General features: G+C 34.4%; 1 protein-coding gene across 2 annotated transcripts; it reads right to left on the minus strand.

Moving 5' to 3' along the window:
• Positions 1–10,881: 10,881 nt before the first annotated feature.
• On the minus strand, positions 10,882–17,321 carry LOC126697531 (cucumisin-like). 2 transcript variants are annotated; one of them, XM_050394568.1, is made up of 10 exons: positions 17,048–17,321; positions 16,372–16,457; positions 14,677–14,771; positions 14,344–14,593; positions 13,576–14,083; positions 12,849–12,952; positions 12,379–12,597; positions 12,172–12,283; positions 11,863–12,076; positions 10,882–11,492 (listed from the first exon to the last, which is right to left on the minus strand). In XM_050394568.1, the coding sequence occupies exons 1-10, from the start codon at positions 17,141–17,143 to the stop codon at positions 10,972–10,974; spliced, it is 2,205 nt and encodes a 734-aa protein (XP_050250525.1). In that variant the 5' UTR covers positions 17,144–17,321; the 3' UTR covers positions 10,882–10,971. The 2 variants fall into 2 exon arrangements, with proteins under 2 accessions (XP_050250525.1, XP_050250526.1); XM_050394569.1 differs by having other exon boundaries at positions 11,267–11,492; positions 11,863–11,967.
• Positions 17,322–21,883: the final 4,562 nt, after the last annotated feature.

Here is a 21,883-nt window from a genome sequence, read left to right on the forward strand (position 1 = left end):
TTCCCCTTTTTGTTTCTATTTGCCTTATCGTTTTTCACTTATTTATTTTTATACTTTTTGTAATTTGTAATTAAATTTTTGTTTAATATAATAATATCGCATAAATATGTTTTTGTTAATAGTTGTGCAAATGTGTGGTTTTTCCTCATTCGTTACATTTTATAGGAAACTACATAATACTTGCTTGTGGTTTAAGCATATTTTGGCTTTGTAATATTGCAATTTCATGGTTCACAATTGTCATTAAGACAAATGATATAGTAGATGTTTAAATGACATTTCTCTTTGCAATTTAAACTCAGTTCAACCATAATTTTGACTCTCTTTTTATTTCTTGCCACCAAGATAAATAGAGAAATGAAATTTAATTTACATGGTTTGTTGAAATTATGCCTTCTTTGTTAAAGCAAGAAATTATGTGAATGTGACTTATTTAGAAAAATGTGCTTCTTGGAGTTAAAGCTCCTTTCTTGCTAGTCAAGCCACAAGAATTGTAAATAGTAATTAGGAAGCCAAAAGAATGGACAATTTTGATTTATGGCACATCACATAATGATATATAAGGTTGTGTTTGTTTCCTTTGGCTGAATATCATTTTTTTCTAATGTTATATCACATCTATATGTGTGTGTGTTTTACTGTAATTTTGACTTTTTAGAAAATAAAAAATAGAAAAGAAAGTGAGCTTTTTACTTGTCATGTTGAAGCTATTAGCTTATGTAAGAATTAAATTATAATAAATCCAGAGGCTAACAAAAGTATAAATTAATGAAATGGTACAAGTTTTGTTATTTAAGGATGTCTTTTGGTAAGAGAAAAATGGAAAAGAAAGTAAGCTTATTACTTCTCTTGTTGAAGCTATAAGCTTAGTTGAGCTTATGTGAGTTCAATTATGAGAAACTTAAGAGGGGTTAAAAAAGAAAAGAAAAAAAATAATAGTCCAGATTGTGTCATTTTGGATTTTGGGTCTTTTAGTAAGAGAAAAAACAATAAAGAAGCAGAGCTTATTACATGTCTTGTCAAAGCTATGAATTTAGGGAGCTGAGGTTAGAGTTAAAATATGAAAATCCCAATAGAAGAAAAAAGAATGAATTGCACAAAATTTTGCTTTCTTTCCTATTCTTAAGTAAACAAATGGAGAGCTTAAAATTTTTGCCTCTCTTAGGAAAGGTTGTTCAAATTTTAAGCAATAAAATTAAGTGAATGCTTTTTTTTTTTTTTTAATTCGTCAATAAGGATCAAATTTTGTGCATAATTAGGTAATGAGATTATTAGAACATGTGAATAAGTAGCGTACACTCTTGTCTCTTAGCTTGAGCTTTTAGAGTAATTGGTAAATTCGGTTGGAAATCAGAAGTTGTATTTGAATTGAACCAAAAGTATTATATTGTTTATGTTAAATATCTCAATGCTGAAATTCAGACAGTTTTCAGGCTCATTTAAATTAAGAAGCTCTAAGAAGATTGAAACAAATGCACTTGGAGAAATTAGCCCTGTCATTTGGTGATATTTTTCAACTCTATGATGGAATTTAACTTAGAGAATTAAAAAAAATTAAATTGATATCTTCGTTCTCTCTAGAGAGAGAGAGAGAGAGAGAGAGAGAGAGAGAGAGAGAGTTTTGTGAATCAATTAGCTCCGTTCCTTTTTGGATGTTTTGATTTTGTCTCTTACATGTTGTTCAGTTTAGTTTAGTTTAGTTTAATATTACAAATGGTTATAGAATTATGAAATTGAAACTGGTTGATTGAATATAACCTTTTTTAAAAATATATATAATTCGATAGTTGTGGGAGAGGCAATTTGAAGTTTGAACCCTTGATGTCTCAGATGAAAATACTAGGAGGTGCCAATCAATTGAGTTACAGGGCTCTTGGCTAATTGAATATACTTTTAGTTTAGTTTGGTTATACCATTACAATGCATATTAGGCATCCTTTCCAAATATGTGAGGAGAAATGTTTTTAATATATTATTTATTGGTTTTGTTTTGTTTGTATACGCATATTAGGCATTGTTTCCGAATATATTGATAGGCCACAAATTGAATGACCCCTTGTGATAGAAATTAATTAATTAATTAGTCAAGTTATTAATTAATCAATTTATCATGCAAACGCATGGTAGCACAAACAAATCACCAATAAACTAATTATGCAGCGAAAAATAAATAACACGGTGATTTGTTTACAAATGGGGAAAACCTAACGGCAAAAACTCCACCGGATGATTTTCAGGTCACCACTTCCGAAATTCCACCATTATCACAACAAGAGGTTACAAGTAAAGGAATCCCAAGAACCTTACCAACCTACAGTTGAATCCTTACCCCAATACCCAATTGGACTTATTCTGTAATGATAGTTCCCCTTTCAATGCACGACTCCCAAGTACATGACTAACCAATTGCACGGATCCCAGTACGCGACTTCAATCACCAACTAGGAAGGTTGTTGGTTGCAAAGTTCTTCAATTCATTCACACGATGAAGATCAAGAAGATGCTTAGTCACAAAACCCTACGGTGCACATACATAGTAACTTCTTCAAGAGAAAGAGATGAACTAGGGCAAGAACTTTGTCTCCGGTCACAATTTGCTTGAACAGAGTTTGTTCAATGCTTGTACAACTTGTGAACAGTTTGACAGCCCTTAAACTGATCTTTTTCTATGTCTAGGGTTAGGAGAAAAGAAAACCCAAAGACAAATTCACGGATCTCAAGAAAATCATATTGGAATTCTGAGAATCTTAAACCTCGACAGATAGGAGGTGTCGAGCAACTGTCGAGAACACCGAATGTAGAACAGCTTCCTTAAGCTCGATAGATACAGCTGTCGAGCTTTAATGATTTTGCACAATGAACTTGTTTTCTTGGACAGACTTGAAGGCTTCAATACTTGATCTTGAAATATGACTTCTTAAAGTATTTATACACATCGTAGATCTACTCAAATACAAGTAAAATGCATTTTGTCAAATGATAAGCCAATTACATAAAATCATAACATATGTTCTTAACGTGTGAAACACATATGTCCTAACAATCTCCCCCTTTTGGCAATCCGTGACAAAACACAACAAACAAATTAACATATGAGAGAAGTCATAAATCACTCAATTCATATTCACTTGTTGAATACAATAAAATCTTTCCTAACACAAACTCTTGAAAAACTTTGCAAGAAGATAGTTTATGACAAGTAGACTTTGACAATCTGTATTTCTGAAGCACTTTAAACAAAACTCATCAAGACATCTTTGTGTGAAACAGAAATAATAGATTGCATACAAGTATAAGAAACATGTGTATAAAGGGAGAAAAGAAACAACAAATGAAAGGGTAGGTGAAAGAAAAACATACAACAATATAAATAAGAAAATAGGCACAATGTATGTCTATAAATGGTCACAAGACCTCATGTACAAGAGTAATGTATCTAAAAGGAAAGAAAAGAAAAGATACATACTATCCTCACTACATCCCTCAAAATGTGTCAAAACTCCCCCTAACAAAATGGTCTTATACTAACTCTCCCCCTAAGATAGACTACTCTCATATCCAAAACTACTCTCCCTTTTTGTCATGAGTGACAAAGGGTAAGAGTGTCAAGTAGACATCTCATCGGTAGAGCTAGCATCTCCATTAGCATCATCTGAATCATCATCATCATCACCATCATCATTATCCTCATCCTTAGAAGCAGAAGCTACGGGAGAAGGTGGTGAAGGAGTAGCCTCAGGAGCAAAGCCACCCATGGACGCTTGTCGCTGTGCAATACGACCGACACGAACGTTCACCTGATACAACTTCGTAGAGAGTGTATCTAGGCGAGCATCCATGCGCTGCAGCTGCGCCATGATGTCTTCTAAAGTCACATCGCCTAAAGAAGAAGGAGGAGTAGATGTGGATGGAGTAAAACGAGATGGAGCTGAACGGGAGGGAGGAACAGTTGAATCCGACTGCCGCGACCAAAGCTGGGCCTCGCTACGTTTAACGGTAGCATAATCTATGGCACACATGACGGTGAAATGGTCGGAAGAGGGAAAAGGAACAGAAAAATGGCGTAAGATCCTCGTGATAGCAGAAGGAAAGATGAGCTTATCACGGGACGTCGAATCTAGATGAATATCTATAATAAATAGAATGAAATGAGAAGGAAAATCTATAGTAAGATGCTCAAGAAGCGACAACAAAAATCGAGCACGAGGCTCTGGAATGGAGTTATAGTGAAAGAGTGGATGCAAAACAAAGGTCATCACCATGTTCATGAATCTAGGACCTTTAGCAAAAGGTCGACATGGTGTAAACAGATGCTCACCCCAAGTAGAAGGGCTCTCACAGAAAGCAGACATGAGCTCATCCCTAGACACAGTCCTCAGATGCTCACAACTAGGATAGTCAGGAAACTCTATCCTAGGGACCCGAAGCACATTCGCAACAAGTTGCAGTGTGATAGGAATGCGCGTACCTCGCGAGTGAAGAAAAGAGGTACTGAACGATCAATCCTGTGCATGTTGGAGTAAAACTCCTGGATAAGCACGAGAGGACAGGTGACCGGGACATTACACAGTGACTCCTATCCCCTACTGTGAATGACAGAGGGAAGGTCGGTGTCAGCAAAGTCCGTCAGAATGACTTGGCGCTCCGAATGAATGCCTCGTCTAGAAAAGTTCTCTGAAATTGCTTTAAAGGCATTATCATCACGGAACCGGATATGAGTCAGAGTCTGATCAGAGGACAAAGAAGCGCTGGAATGAAGAGGGTTCTGGGTGGAGTGGATTTACACTTAGGTGCCATAGACACGACTAACGTAAACTAACAGAGAGGGAGAGAAAGAATGACAATAAGAAAAGTCCCAAGCAAAATCAAATATAACAAGTATATTGAAAAAGAGTACGTATGCATGGGAAATGCATGAACATGTGACATGCAAAAGAAATTGCATCTTGGGCTCAGTCCAATCCAAACCTATCAGCACACAAACAGATAGCACACATCTAAATGCATGACAATATCATTATAATGCTAATGTGATGCAATGTATGGGGTTTTAAACACATTTAAGTGAAAACCCATCCCAAAATTTCAATAAAAACTCATCAATTTTGAAAACCCCCAAAATTTTTCAAAAATCCCAAAATCTAGGTTTCAAAACATGAAATGCATGAATGTGAAAGGATTAGAAGCTTACCAATTAAAGAAAAAATTGAAAAAACTTGAAGAATCCTTGAGGAACCAAGATTGGAGTGAGATGAGAGTGTTTTGGGAGAGAAAATAGAGAAGTATCGAGAGAGAGATTGAAGGAAATGAGTTCCAGATCGCACAGTGGGCTTATATAATGCTGCCATTAAATCTCGACAGATGCAGGTATCGAGAGGTATCGAGGTATCTGTCGAGGAGGTGTCGAGAAAAAGCTCTTCGACAGCTGAGGTGTCGAGGAGGTATCGAGGAACAACACATCAGAATCAAGAACAGAAGCTCGATCGATCCACCAGGTGTCGAGGTGCTAGCGAGATTGCAATAAGAAAAAGCTTAGAAAGCTCGACAGATAGCTAGCTATCGAGGAGGTGTCGAGCAAGTTTTTTAAAAATAGTTTTTCGAGATGTGAAAAACACAGACATGAATGCAATCCAACATGCAACTTAACCAGTGATCCAATCAACATATTAATCTCTTAAAATCATCTCTCAATTAAAATTTTAATCGCATGGATCTTCAAAAACACACACACACACTAAACAAGTCTAACCAATTTTATATTTCAAAAACAAGTCAAAACAGTTTAGTGCGCATACATTAACACATGTAAAACCTCGTGATGGCCAAATCACATTGTACCTGCACATGTATCAAGAATAGCAAAGAATATTGTGTGTTGTGTGTGAAAAACATCGCAAGATTGCATAAGTGTATACATGTTATGACGATTTGAGATACGAGAAAATCCCTTTAACTCACACACAATCATAACTGCTTGATGGGGACTATCACCTTCAAGGTACATCTTATAACTCCCACATCTCCTAGAATACACGCTTGCAATCATATTTAGAGCATTTTTGATCTTTTTGCTTTTAATTTTCTTTGTATATTTTTCTTTTAAGCATATCATGCATGGGCACATTAGAGAGAGAAAAGAAATACCCAATGATATTTGACATTCCAATTTTGCTATGCCTAAGCACACAAATGTCATTGACACTGCACTTTTGCTATGCCGAAGCATACATGTGTCATATTATGATAGGCGGGCAACAGTGGTGAGATGGTTATTTATATCTTTCTCTTAGGATTTTCTAGTCCTTCCCGTCAAAAAGAGTGATATGAGTGTTAAGTATAAGAGATAACTTAATCTTACTCATCACAAACATGAGCCACAAAGCTCACTTGCTTAGTTGTGTATAGAGATGCTCATTTAAGCTACAAATGATACAAAGTTTAGAAGACTTTATTTCAATGGCCATTCAGGGTACACAAGTACCAATGTACACAAAACACAAACTGTTTTTGTATTTTTCTGATTTTTCAATTTTTTGTTATATGAAAAACAAAACAAAGCAAAATAGAAAAATAACAAAACAAAAAACATGTTAAACAAACAAAGCATAAAAACTAGACTGACTCAAAACTTGAAAGCAAAACACATAAGTAATGCACACACAAAAACAAGAAGAGAGAGAGAAAAGTGACGACATCACTTGGAACCCTTTTCCTTCCATACCTTGGAAGAACCTTTTCGTCTAGCAAACACTTGAACTGGCGGTGAAGGGGAAGAATTAAAATCGTTCAAGTTTGAAATGAACATAAGGGCATTGAGAAGATCTCCAAGGGGAGCAAGAGAGGATTGAAGCTGATTCTAGTTCCCAAATGCTATCATGCCGTTGTTCTGTTGAGTGACAAGCCACTTATAGCAATTTGGTCGAGTATGACTGGCAGCTCCACAATGATGACAGAGGTGTTGTTTCTTTTGTTTAGGCTTTTGAGAGTTAGCCTTCTTAGCCCTAGGGTTTTTAACATCTTTCTTCTCAAGCTTAGGGGGTGCTCCTAAGGTAGATTTACCCTTGTCTATGTTTTCACTAGCTAATTCAGATGTAATCTCATTGTTCTTAGTTTTAACATTATTAGCAAAAGGAACAAAAACAGTAGTATTAGAAGAAGCAGTATTAGAGGAAGAAAGTCCATACCCTAAACCTGTTTGATCTGAAGCAGATTTTTGAATGCTTAGCATCTCATCCAACTTAGCGCTTGAAGTCCTCTCCAGTTGAGCTCTGACTTGACATAGCTTTGTTTCAATCTTCTTGGTCTTCTCAGCTAAGAAATTGTTCTCAAACCTCAGTGCCCCAATAATCTGATTAGCCTCATCAAACTTTGTGGAAAGCTCCTCACGGTCAAGTTCCACATCACTGAGCTTTTTAGTGGTTAGCCTATATAGTTTCTCATGCTTCTCAGAAAGCTTGTACAGCTTCTCATATGCTGTATGGATGTCATCTTGATCATCCATTTTCTCAAACTTAGATTTCACCAATTCCTCTTCTTCAACAATCCCATCAGTAGGATCAATAGTGGCAGTGAAGGCATTCAAGATTCCGTCATCATCATTGTCGGAATTATCCTCAGGCTCGATGTCACTCAGGGTAACAGCAAGTACCTTGCTTTTCCCAATGCTCTCAAGATATGTAGGACACTCATGCTTCATGTGACCGAAGCCTTGACACCCAAAGCACTTAGGTCCTGCTGGAACAGTGTACTGACCACCTTTCTTAGCATCCTTCTTCCCTTTGTCTTGGCCTTTAAACTGAGAAGAACTGGATTGCCTACGATCCTTGTCAAAACCCTTTCCATTGGCGTTCTTCATAAACTTCTTGAACTGCCTGGTGATGTAGGACTTCATCTTGGAATCTTCATCATCAGAAGATTCATCTGTTTCACTGCTCTTGGCCTTCATTGCCATACTCTTGCTTTTACCCGACTTGCCTATTCTTGTCAACCCTAACTCGTAGGTTTGCAAGTTTCCAACCAGCTCAGTCAGAGGAATCTTGTCAATATCCTTTGATTCCTCTATTACTGTAATCTTGGCATGGAATCTCTCGGGTAGAAATCTGAGCACTTTCCTCACAATCTTGGGTTCAGGAATGATTTCCCCAAGATTGAAAGCTGAGTTCGCTATGTCCTTTAGTTTGGCATAGAACTCATCGAATGACTCATCCTCCTCCATCTTTATCTCTTCAAAGCTTGTAATGAGCCTCTGAAACTTTGAGTCCTTGACAGCCTTAGTACCTTCATAGGTTGTTTAGAGAATGGTCCAAGCCTCCTTGGCAGTTTCAGTTGAGGATATCTTCTTGAACTCCTCATTGGTGACTGCACTGAACAATGCATTCAGTGCTCTGCTGTTGAAGTTTGCCGCCTTAATCTTGGCATCATCCCAGTCGGCTGGCACTTCTGTAGGCTTAGTCTAGCCTATCTCCATAGCTTGCCACACTTTCTCATCTAAAGACTACAAGAAGGCTCTCATACGTACTTTTCAGTATGCATAGTTAGTGTCATCAAATAAAGGAGGTATGATTAATGACTGTCCTCTATCCATGACAAACAGATGTCAATGGATCAACACAACAAAGATTAAACCTTAATCAGAGTGTACCTGCTCTGATACCACTTGATAGGCCACAAACTGAATGACCCCTTGTGATAGAAATTAATTAATTAATTAGTCAAGTTATTAATTAATCAATTTATCATGCAAATGCGTGGTAGCACAAACAAATTACCAATAAACTAATTATGCAGCAAAAAATGAATAACACGATGATTTGTTTATGAATGGGGAAAACCTAACGGCAAAAACCCCACCAAGTGATTTTCAGGTCACCATTCCCGAAACTCCACTATTATCACAACAAACAGTTACAAGTAAAGGAATCCCAAGTACTTTACCAACCTACAGTTGAACCCTTACCCCAATACCCAATTGGACTTGTTCTATAGTAACAGTTCTCCTTTCAATGCACGACTCCCACGTACGTGACTAACCAATTGTGCGGATCCCAGTACGCGACTTCAATCACCAACTAAGAAGGTTGTTGGTTGCAAAGTTCTTCAGTTCATCCACACGATGAATATCAAAAAGATGCTTGGTCACAAAATCCTACGGTGCACATACACAGCAATTTCTTCAAGTGAAAGAGATGAACTAGGGTAAGAACTTCGTCTCCTATCACAATTTGCTTGAACAGAGTTTGTTCAATACTTGTGCAACTTGTGAACAGTTTGACAGCCCTTAAACTGATCCTTTTATATGTCTAGGGTTAGGAGAAAAGAAAGCCCAAAGACAAATTCACGGATCCCAAGAAAATCATATTGGAATTCTGAGAATCTTAAACCTCGACAGATAGGAGGTATCGAGCAGCTGTCGAGCAAGTGTCGAGAACACCGAATGTAGAATAGCTTCCTTAAGCTTGATAGATACAGCTGTCGAGCTTTAATGATTTTGCACAATGAACTTGTTTTCTTGGACAGATTTGAAGGCTTTAACACTTGATCTTGAAACATGGTTTCTTGAAGTATTTAAACAGATCTTAAATCTACCCAAATACAAGTAAAGTGCATTTTGTCAAAGGATAAGCCAATTACATAAAATCATGACATATGTTCTTAACATGTGAAACACATATGTCCTAACATATGTAAGGAGAAATGTTTTAATATATTTTTCAATTTTGTTTTGTTTGTATTGTATGTAGGGTGTAGTAAACAACATTCATTCCTTTAACAGGTGGTCACCTAATGTGCTACGGTGGAAGTGCCAATTCATGAAGGTTTTATGGCTTAACACTGCAGATACTTAAGAGCCTAAACCTTTGACAGAGTAGAAAGTGTGGATCAGCAAATGAGATTAAGAGTATAAAAAGTCAGAGAAAGATCATTGTTTATAAATTCTTTATGATGTTTTGAACTTTGATAATGTTCAATGTTTTGATGGCATTGAAAAGTACATTGTTTCATGACATAGAATATATGTGTCTTCTTTAATTAGGATTTGATTGTAGAAGTGGGTTTTTGATCTAAATTGGAATTTATATTATAGACACAAGCTGATAATAGGTTCTACATTTGACTTTATGTGACTATTAAGTATAATGGCAGGCACGTGCTGCCCCAAATAGTATTTATAATAGTATCTATCCTACACATAATAGTTGTCAATATTAGTCATCTAATATCTTATATGGTCCCCCAACAAATAATCTCTCTCTCTCGCTCTCTCTCTCTACACCAAAATCATATTTGGAAATTAGATTTCAATTTTTTTCTTTCATCATGTAACCGGTTATTCAAGGTAAATCAAAACTCATTTTACAAAATAAAAACTAAAACTATATCTCTTTTTTGTTAAAGTTTATAGATAAACCAAAGTATTTGATTCTTTATATAAAACTAATCAAGTTATATATTTTATTCGACGATTTTTCTTTGTTACGAATATGTTGTTAACTTTAACATACATATCAATTTTTTTTTTTTTTTTGAGAAATAAGATTAATACACCATTATCTTTGGTCTCAAATTGTATCAAGTTGACCTGATTACATATCAGAAAGACAATCTTTAATGGGGGCACTACAGTTAATTACAATCAAGAAGCAAAGGCTTACAACCATTTTTTGTGGTGTAATTTCATCGCTACCGCCATCCTTCTTTATGAGCATATTACTTCAAAGCTTTTGCTTTATTATTAATTTTATTTATTTTTTAGAGAATTTCAATATATGGCGTCCGCTCTTGATGATAGCTCTTTATCATCAGACCATGACACCAATCAATTTTTGTGCAAACGAGAATTAAACCCCAGATCTCTTATACAACCATCAGAGACTTTACCAATTGAAATGGAACCCACATTATTAATTTTATTTTTGAAACCAAAGCTTTTGCTTTATTAATATTGGTAATACATGTTCCATATATAGAATGTCAAAATGCGTACACAACAATGGGGCTCCTCACTTGAAATGTACCATCATCCCAGATTAAAGAAGCAGAGACTATCTGTCTATCTATTGTTCCTTCAATAGTAAGTGTAAACGATAGCTTTTGACCAAGACATGTAAATGATAGAACAGTAGGGTTCACTTTGATACTAAGTCCAGGTGGGGCACTTACTTTAGCTTTGTATGTAGATGTTGATGTTCCAACATTGGTGACTGTTCGATTGAAAACATGACTTATAGAATTTGAGGACGATGTGGATAGAGCAAATGAAGGATAGTTTAGATCAAAAACTTTTCCATTAGTACCTTTGGGACAACTACTACTGTCTCCAGTAACAGCTTGTAATAACTTTGTACTATATCCTTGTCCACACAAAAAAGCTATGTAGTCAAGTGCATCAATATCATATATTAAACCAGGATTTGCACTCTTATGTGGATTAATATTGCCTGCACCATATGCAAATTCAGCTCCTGAGCTCTCTTCAGGACTCATGGGGACAGCTACAAGTAATACACCAAATTGGTCATGGTTTTGGTTTAAATAAAATGAGGATAAAATACAATATTGATTCTTAAACTTTAGTTTATCAACTATTTTAGTTCCTAAAGTTTAAAGTTATCGCTTTTAATTCCTAACACACTTAGAGTAATATTTTTTGTTCTTCAATAACCATCAAATCTTTCTAATGAAATGATGACATGACCAAACTAAAACCTAACACATCATCATTTCGTTAGACATGTTAGGGACAAAAGGAGACCGCTTTAAATTTTAAAGACAAAAGACAATCACTTATACACTTAAGTTTGGAACAAACTAATTAGTTTGGCCTTAAAATTACTAAGATTCGGAATTGAATATAACTATTACCAGTCGTCATAAGAGCAGATTTGATAGCTGCAGGTGACCATGTTGGATGGAGGGATTTGATGTAGGCCGCCGCCCCTGAACCATGAGGGCAAGACATTGATGTCCCTGAGATTATATTATATAAGAATGCTCTCTTATCAGAACTGACATCGGAAATCGGGGAAATTGGAGACCATGCAGCTACAATCTCAACTCCAGGAGCAGCTAAATCAGGCTAAAACAACATAAAATTTTGTGTCTCTAGAATTACTCAAATAATACGAGGGTTCAAATGTTAAAAAAAAAAAAAAAGTGATTATTAGAAATTACCTTGAGAATGTTATGTGAAGCTGGATTGGGACCTCTAGATGAGAATTCAGCTACGTAAGGAGCATATGGATCTTTACGTTCATTAGTCTTAAGGATAGTCGCAGTTGGGCTTCTGTAAAATTGTGCATCTTCATTAGGATTAGTATGTGTTGTGAGTTGTGACGTCCTTAATTGTCAAAGGTGTTTTAGCTTAATATATATATATACCTTGTCGAATTCATGTAGGAGTAAACGTTGCCACCATCCTCCAAACTAACGTAAGCTGCAGGCAATGGGAACGCAAAAGAACCAGAACTAGGGCGTCGGCCTTGCATCACAGTACCTACTGCACCGGCTGAGAGTTGCCCAGTCCCTTCATTCTCAACATCACAAAGTACAATTTTACCTTTCACCAAATTTTTGTCTAATGTATCATCGTCGCAATACCTGCATTTTTACAGTAAGTTCCATTTTTTTTTAACTACCATTTGGGATTTGAACTCTGTATGTTTTTATTTAAAATATAAAAAAGTTTCAATTGATAGTGCTCTTTTGAAGTTATTTCACCTGCTAGTTTCATAGATTTGTGTATGCACAGCTTTTCAAATGGTTAAACATGTTTCTTTTGTCTATAAGTACATCAAAAAATAGTTAAAGATTATTTGAACTTTCTTATTATTTTTCAGTTACCTACTTACCTGGAAATGGATGAGTCAACATTTGCTTTCTTGTTTGGTGCATCTCCACCATAGATTATTGGATACGTTTTATTCTTGAGATCAAATGTATTAATTGAAATTCCCTACACATGAAGTAAAGAAATGATTCAAATTAGTTTGCAGTTTTAATTTTATGCCATAGTCTTTACACGTGCAATTTGACACGATTAACGAATAAGGAAATGGTTAGCTCAGCACTTTAAAATTGAATATGACACTATATCTCACTTTGAGTGACAAAGTGTTTCACTTTATGTTCTATTAATTACTTTATAGTCTATATAATGTTTGCTTGTATTTTTTCAATCTTAAATTTTTGTTATTTTGTTTCTCCAAAACAAAATTGTTATTTTACAAGCAAAACCAAGAATGTGTGGCAAACTACAATTGGTGAAGTATAAAATAGAATATAGAGTGTAATATAGGATATTTCCTTATGTATTAGCATTTTATTATTGTCATTATTTTTCAAAGAACAAAATATAAAAAATAAAAAATTCCTAGATTCCACTCTGAGTATTCTACTTTATACTTCATTAATCACAATTTATCACATATTTTATTTTTTACTCCTTAGAAAATAACTTTTTAAGTTTACAATTAATCGACAATAAATAAGCATGGAATTATATAGTTGATGAAGTGAAATAGTAAAAGTAGGATAAATGATTTTTATTCCAACACAAGGGCTAGACATATTAATTACCTCATAGATCTTGTTGTTACCTAATCGGACCTCGGTGTAGAACTTTCGGTCTATGGTGCTTGCAGCCACAGAAAGAGACCACGGGGAGAAGTTTGAGATGGTTCCCAAATTTGGACCCCCATTACCAATAGAAGTTGATGTCAATATTCCATTTCTCATAGCATGAAAGGCACCAATGGCAACTACATCTGTAAAATAGCTCTTAGCAGATCCACCAAGTGATACAGATATAATGTCTACCCCATCAGCAATGGCATCATCAAATGCTGCAAGAATGTCTGCATCATAACAGCTACCAAAACATACTTTGTACACAGCAATTCGTGCTGATGGAAACCCTCCTCGTGCTGTTCCCAAGCCAAGGCCTTGTACGCTTGCCATGTTAACTAAGTTCCCAGCTGCTATTGATGCGACATGTGTCCCATGGCCATCTGAATCTCTTGGAGATTGAATATCTTCTTTTTCAAAAAGTTTATTGCCACGGTAATATCTTGCTCCAATGATTTTACTGCATTAATTGTAACCACATTTGTTATTTGAACTTTTTGCCTAAATTGTATGCCTTTGATATAATTCCTGACATGACTCTTTGTAATTTGAACATTTTTTAACATTTTCATGTAAGATTACTATCGACACCACTTTTATCAAGTACTAATCATAATAGGTCATGTCATTAGTTATTAAAAAAATTGTGAAAAAATTAAATATCGTGCATGTTTCATAGAATCTAATACAAAACACATTAGTTAGATGTTAAAGATATACTTGTTGCAAGTGAAATCAGTTGAGGCTTGGCACTTTCCCTTCCATTTGCTAGGTGGTGGACCAAATCCCTTGTCATTAAAGCTATCAGACTCCGGCCAAATTCCAGAGTCAAAGACTCCTATGATGATGTTGCTTTCAATAGTTTTTCCATCCACTTGCTTTGGAATTGGAAGGCCAAGAAAGTCCCATGACCTTGTTGTATGGAGCTCTTTCTTTTGGTTAGGGAACACCGACACTACGCCATCCATTCCTACATATTCATTATTACAATAATTTGTTATGAATCCTTTGTTATTAAGGAGGGGAGTGGGAATCAGGATCAGGTTCACCCACCGGCCATTTTTTGAGCTTCTTGCTCGGTTAGCTCCACCGCAAATCCATGAAAACTCCTTTTGTAGCTATAGAGTAAAGATGTTGGACCAATATGGCTGAAAGCAAGCATATAGGCATTTTGACAAGTTAATAACTTTATCCATATATTTTTTTCTAATGTAATTGAGACCTGGTTAACTTAAAAATAAAAAATAAAAAATAACTCGTGCAATCTAATGGATTAATAATAAAAAATTACTAAAATCATTGAAATTGATAATAAATAGCTAATGAAAAATTAACCTGTATAACATAAAATACATTGTTTAAGATTAATATTTTATCAAAACATAAAATGATAGTGAAAATGGAATTTTAACTGAGGTATATAGTGTTTCAAACTTTTTGCAACTTTGATAATAGAATTTTATACATAATATCAATATAAGGATATGAAGAATAGGGAAAAGTACACTTTATCACTTTAAACTATATATGTCCTAGATTACACTTTGCACCGTAAACTATTCAGATGTACAGTTGGCCCTCTAAATTATGACCCTTGACGTCACACTTTGCAACTCAACGTTAGTTTCACCGTTAAATGGATGGAAATATGAAGTATGTGACTTGCTTAAATGGGACAAACGTAAAAGACCAAAAAACCCCTCTCCCCAATCAATTAAAAACTTTTTTTTTTCTTCTCTCTCTCAACACCACCATAGATTCATAAAGAATATAAAAAATTTTAGACTGTAGTTTACACAAGGAGATGGGAACAAAATTGGGTCTGTCTTCTCAAGATCTCTAAATTGTGTTGTGTAATTGGATTAGATTTTGGATTTGGACCTTTATGGGGAACTATACTTTGTTCACTTGTTGTTCTGGTTAGCACTTGTTATAGCCATGAAAATTGAAATTGGTCCTTAAATGGTTTACGCATCTCATTTTAAATGGAACATTACCTACATGTTTTGGGTTTTTTAAAATCTTAATTGCTTATGTGAATCCCACTTGACCTTTTCACATCCACCAAGCCACTTTGTAAGTTCCTTTGTATCACTGTGATATCCAGCATTTCTAATGGCATGGTGACCAACAACAATCTTCAACTTTGCAATGGATTTTGTTGATTCTACCTCCTATTATAAAGATTTATATAGAACACGAACATAGTTTTAGGGATTTCATCGTGGTGGTGGAATAATGGTGGTGCCAAAGATGATTTTGCTTTGGGGATTTAGGGTTGTAGGGATTTTGATCTGGGGAGAGGGGCTGATACGCATTAGAAAGAGATGAAAAAAAAAAGTTTTTAATTGATTGGGAAGATGGGATTTTTGGTCTTTTATGTTTGTCTCAATCAAGCAATGCACATGTGCAAGTCACATGCTTCATATTTCTATCCGACTTATCGGTAAAATTAATGTTGGGGTGCAAAGTGTAACAAGGGTTATAGTTTAGGATGCAAACTGTGCATACGAATAGTTTATGGTACAAAGTATAATTTAGGACATAATTTAAAATGGTAAAATGTAATTTCTCCTAAATAATAATATAAGGATGTGCAACCACAAACGTGACAAAAATATGCCATATAAATACTATATGTGAGATTAATATTAAATATAACATGACAAAAACTTATTATTGTGAAAATTGTCAAAAGCTTGTTATAACTAAGAAATTGAAGCCATTATTCTACTTAAATTTTATAACCTGCCAATGACATCTTGTAACATGCTTGTGTAAAGGGATGATGTGGAAACCTCGTCCCTCTTATTACCCATATACACAATATAAGCCTGTATGCACAATATATCATATCGTAAGAAGAACATTAAAGTTGGTTAGGTAGAAAATAAAGGCGTTTAAGTAGTGCCTAAATATATCTTTTGTCACATTCTGAATATTCAACTTTATTCTTTACTAATTACAATCTACTATTACATGACCATTATATTTTTCTTTATAAGGTAATCACAATTAAAAAAAAAAAATTAAATACATATCATACGTCAATTGATGGAACTGTAAATTAAGCTGGCAAGCTCTCTCGCCTTCCCCCCCCCCCCCCCCTTCCCAAAAATAAATAAAAAATTAAACACATGCCATACTATAATTGATGAAAATGTAAATTAAATTGGAAAGCTCATACATTTGGATACAATTTATTTTACTGAAAACTGAAAATAATAAAAAAATAATTTTTAATTACTGTTCACACTCACAAAATACTGTTCATTTGCTTTAATGCACTGTTCATGGGATTTAATGCACTGTTCACACGCAAATGCAGCCATGAAATGCCTATCCAAACGCGTACTCACTCCCCTCCTCCCTTCTCTCAAAAAGATATAAAATAAAATAAGAGATCAGCGATAGAAATATTTGCCTTTCGGTCCTTCTGAGAAGTTGAGCGACCAATAAGCAGAATGGAGGCGAAGCTGAGAAGGAGCAGCATTGAAAGACTTGACGTTATGCCTGCCATTGGAGGGTCAAGTAGCTATAAACCTGGCTAGCCTGTTATAAATATTACCTGCACAAAAGGTTTCAGCTCAATTGAAACTTCAGTCCCTTCAAGACACCATTAATTGTAACTAACTCTAGTTAATCCTAATGTATTATTCATAGAGATCAAGTATAGTTATGGCTCCAAGAACATAAGGAAAACCAAAAGTTTTACCTTGATTTATAGTGGAAATAGTGGCCGCCAATGGTGGGAAGAAGATGTGATAGTGGCATAGCTAGCCAAGTGATCAGAAGAATATGAGAGTGGGATATATGTGGGGGAGGTAGATAGAGCCGAAGAGGACAGGGTGTAGTTTCTTGTTGGAGAGCTTGGGCTTCAAATTGACAAAATATCTTGGGTGTCTTTGTACTAAGTGGCCCCGTATATGTCCCAACATTCAAATCTTCCCAAGATTCTTAAGGCAAAGCAGCAGTAATTAATTCTCTATAAAACTAAAAATAAGTGTGAATTTGAATTTTTTTTTTTCTTTTAACTGTTTAGTTGATTTGTTTATATATTATAATTTTTTTTAAATCTCATTTTTCAAATCTACAATTGTACCTTTTTTTTTAATATATAACTTTAAGCAAAAAGTTGATCCAACTGCATTCCACGATTAGATATTTAGATATACAGCCTCAATAAAAATGAAATTGTGTAAGACAAATAAGCAACGTTAACTTTAACTTTAATTATAAAATAATAATTAGCACATATAAAAAAAAATACTGCTAGATTCATATTTTTTTATGAGCTACATATTAAATTTTCATAATTAAGTTGAATTTTACCTATATTTTTTTTTTGAATTTTTGTAAACTCTACAAAAATCTTGTAAAGATATTATTTGGAAAAGCACTCAAAATATTTATTCTTGATTAATCCTTTTTAGGGGAAAGAAAGTAATCTGTTTACCAATTTACATGCTTTCCTTTTTCTTTTTCTTTTTTTCTTTTCTTTTTTTTTTTTAAAGAAAAATTGTAGAGGCGATTTGTTCAAGGAAGGCCTTGCCTATACAAGAACGACCACAGTATTTATTGATCGAGGAACCAATGTCTAAAGGAATCTAAATAATAGATGGGGAAGTGGAGTGGGGACCATAGATAATACTTCATCCAATAGGTTCAGCATCAGATCGCAGTATTGTCTACTCTCTGTAGTAGGTGACTATAAATCCAAATTTATGCACCGAAAATTGTGTTAGCCCAATATTAATAACTAATAACATTATTTGCGGTGTTTGATATCTATATTTTGAACCTCACCTCCTGATTTAAGGCTTCAATATCACTATACATAACCAGATAATGGAAAATTAGATAAGCACTAAAAAAATTTTCATAACAAGTTATCAACATATTTTTTTTAAAAAAGGATTTCAACACCGAGACGCACTAATGATCCAAACATAATAATGTTATATTAGTGTAATGTGATCACATGAATCAAATATTACAAGTATCTAATATTACATTACAATCTAACATCATGCAAACCAAACGCTCATAGTTCCACATTAATTCCATTCATTCTCGATCTTCTTCGTCATTCAGTTGCATGTTTTCAAATTTTGTCCAACCCAGTCACAACCAGGGCTGGCCCAAATGTTTTGGAGGCCTAAGACGAAATCTTCAAATGAGCTCTTTATGTTATCACTTAAATAATATTTTACTAGTATTTCATATAATAATTATTTTTTTTAAATCCATTCTTTTTACTTTTTTATGTGATTTTTTTGTTGTTGAGAAAATGCTAAAGTTATAACAAATTTCACTACAAACTGGTGTTCTAATGAATGTGATTAGTGACATGAGGCTTACAAAAAAAGCTAGAGATATTATAAAATTTATAACATGAGAATTACAAAGATATACCACCAATCACAAAAGTTTATTCAAAAATGCATTCAATGATTTGTGACGGGAACTTTGGCAATTATTTCCTCCAGAAAGAGACATCACCGAAAGCCAACCAAATAATGAGATAAGTTTTCTAAGGCAATGAATAGCTGAAGCAGAAAAGTCTACAGGAAGCCGAGTAAACGTTCCATACTTAACAAATTGCCAACGTTGATAATAAGAGTTCATTGCATATCCATGTTACCTGTCAATTTTTTTTAATCAAAATACTGGCCCATGAGTTGTCCGTTTCGGTAAGGCTAATTAAGATAAGAAATTTACTATCGTCTGCCTTAGGGCATACGTTACAGAATTCTCCTATCCTATCCTAGAGAGCAGTCTAATCAATGCTGTTCATTCAAAGTGTACGTGAGAACAATGGACTTTGTAAAGAAAGGAATTGAAGTTGGGCCAAACTCTTTAAAGGGTAATGTTAACGAGTGCAGCAAAACCCCTCTTTAAATTCAATGTTCTTCTTGAAGACTTTTGTGGTAACACATTCTTGTTGTAACTACAAATAAGAGCATTAATGGGCTTACTTACATTAATGAAGGAATACTTGACCCTAAAAAGCCTTCAAATCTTTAATAGCTTTTGTCAAGCCCACCCGACAAACAGAACTAACCAAAGCCAACATTAAGGATTTATTTAGATACTACTTATTTGCTAAAAGTTAAAAATTTATTACTAAAAACATTATAGTAAAATAAATTTTTTAAAGGTAAAATACTGTTCATGAATACTATTCACGCATTTTTGTGCTTTACTTGGTTCATGAACAGTGCACTGTAGCTGTGGGTCCCACTGTTTCAAACGCCAAACGTAGACGTGGAACTAAAAACGTGCTTTCCAAACGCATCCTAACAATGTTTTCCCTTTTTTTAATATATAAAAAATATATTTATCTATTTTAAAACCCTATTTTTAAACATTGTTATCTTCTTGTTGGAAGTTATTTTTTGTTGCTCTATAGGTTTGATTAATACGAATAATCTCATTGAATGACTAAAACTCTCAAGATTTATATAGTCGGTGGATTTTCCTCTTTTTATAAATTTTATTCTTGTTGGTATTAACATGTGGAATAGGACTCTATCTTTATCTCTTTATTCGATTAATTAGTTCTTCAAAAGATCTATCTATCCAACTACAACGGAGGAAATAATTTGATTAATAATTTTTTTTTGGAGTAAATGTTCCAATACAAAATTAATTAGTCTAGTTTTGATTCTATTCAGTCTGTCTATCTAGCTCGTCTTTTTTAATACATTCAACACTAATTTTAACATAGCCGACTTCAAAATTTTGGGACTAAGATTTTATTGTTGTTGACAGTGGCGGCTCTAGGAATTTTTTTTAGGGTGGTTACTAAGAAATTTAAATCATACAAAATCTAATAAAGTGATAACTTGAATATTTGCTACAATTGTGAGTCGAGTCGCTAAGGAGAGCAAAATTGTAGCGACTGCAAAGCCAAAAAGAATATAATTGTCTCCACCATCAAGGAGAAATGACAACTACAATATTTTTCTTGGTACCATTTTTTAGTGAAAAATAAAATTAGAAATTATTTTTATTGAATAAGTTGAACGAGCTAAAAATTTGAATATTTAGCAATTTTTATCTTTTTGCTTTATAATAGGATTTTTGTTGAATAATTTGATCACTTGATGTTGTTTAGTCTTGTAGTGTTTTTGTTTGGTTTATATTTTTGTTATTTGGGCTAATATTTATTGTCATTATTTAAGCCTTTTCTTTTTAATTTTATAAAAGGGATTAAGGATTATTTTTGGGGGCAAAATTAATTTTGGAGCAATGCTACTTCTACAACATTTTTACAATAAATCTTATGCAACAAACTGTTATTAGTGAGTAAAAAAATAATATCATTATTTGGCCCAAATTAGAATTAGTAACAGCTTACCACATTGGATTTGCTATAAAAGTATTGTGAAAATGTTTGTGAATGTAGCATTATATTTATTTTTGTTGAACCCAACTTTTTGTAATTCTCAAGTCAAGATGTTCAACATTTTTATTAAGGTGGTCACAATAGGTTAGTTTAACATAGAATATTTTTTTTTGGCAAGTATATATATGCATTTTTTTGCAAGTTATAGTGGTCCTATGACCACCCTGGCTTGCATGTGAAGCCGCTAGTGGTTGTTGATTTGTTGTATGTACAATATTTATGGTCACTGTAGGGGCCTTTTGTGCGTATTGTGCGTTGGGCTGGGCTGCCTCCTGCGGTAATGGACCGAATGTTTTCTGAGTAAGGGAGTTGGGGCCGGTCCAATTGTAACTCAACTTGGGCCGGTTTGTGCACAAACTTATGCCTTGTCTGCCAGGAGTAGGCTTACGGCAAGCAGAACTGTTTCAGATGAGTTACGGCAGGCAGATATAATAACAATAACCAAAACAGAGTATTCTGACTATTTAAATAAATGGCAATGTAATCCCTACTTATAAAGCATGATTACAGTTGTGATAATATCATTCACAGAGAAAGTAAAGGAGAAAGAAAATAATATGAGCTAATCAAGAATTGGCATAAATCAAGTTTTAAATTTAGTCTGCTGAAGCAAAGCCAAAGAGGGGAGAACGCCTCTTCTCAATGCAAATAATCTCCTAGGAAAAGATCCTTCCGTGGAGATTAATGGCTTTGAGGGAGTCGGACCTGAATGGTTATTGCCCGAAAGGAGTCCTTGTTACATTTTGGAAGAGAGCAGGATTTGAAGGGGGAGAGAGGGAAACCGACCTACTGGTGCATGCCCATTGAACTATCTCTCTTTTTTCCTCAATTTCCTCTCTTTTCTTCTCT

The sequence above is a fragment of the Quercus robur genome, chromosome 8, assembly GCF_932294415.1.
Source record: "Quercus robur chromosome 8, dhQueRobu3.1, whole genome shotgun sequence".
NCBI classification, from domain to species: Eukaryota; Viridiplantae; Streptophyta; class Magnoliopsida; order Fagales; family Fagaceae; genus Quercus; species Quercus robur.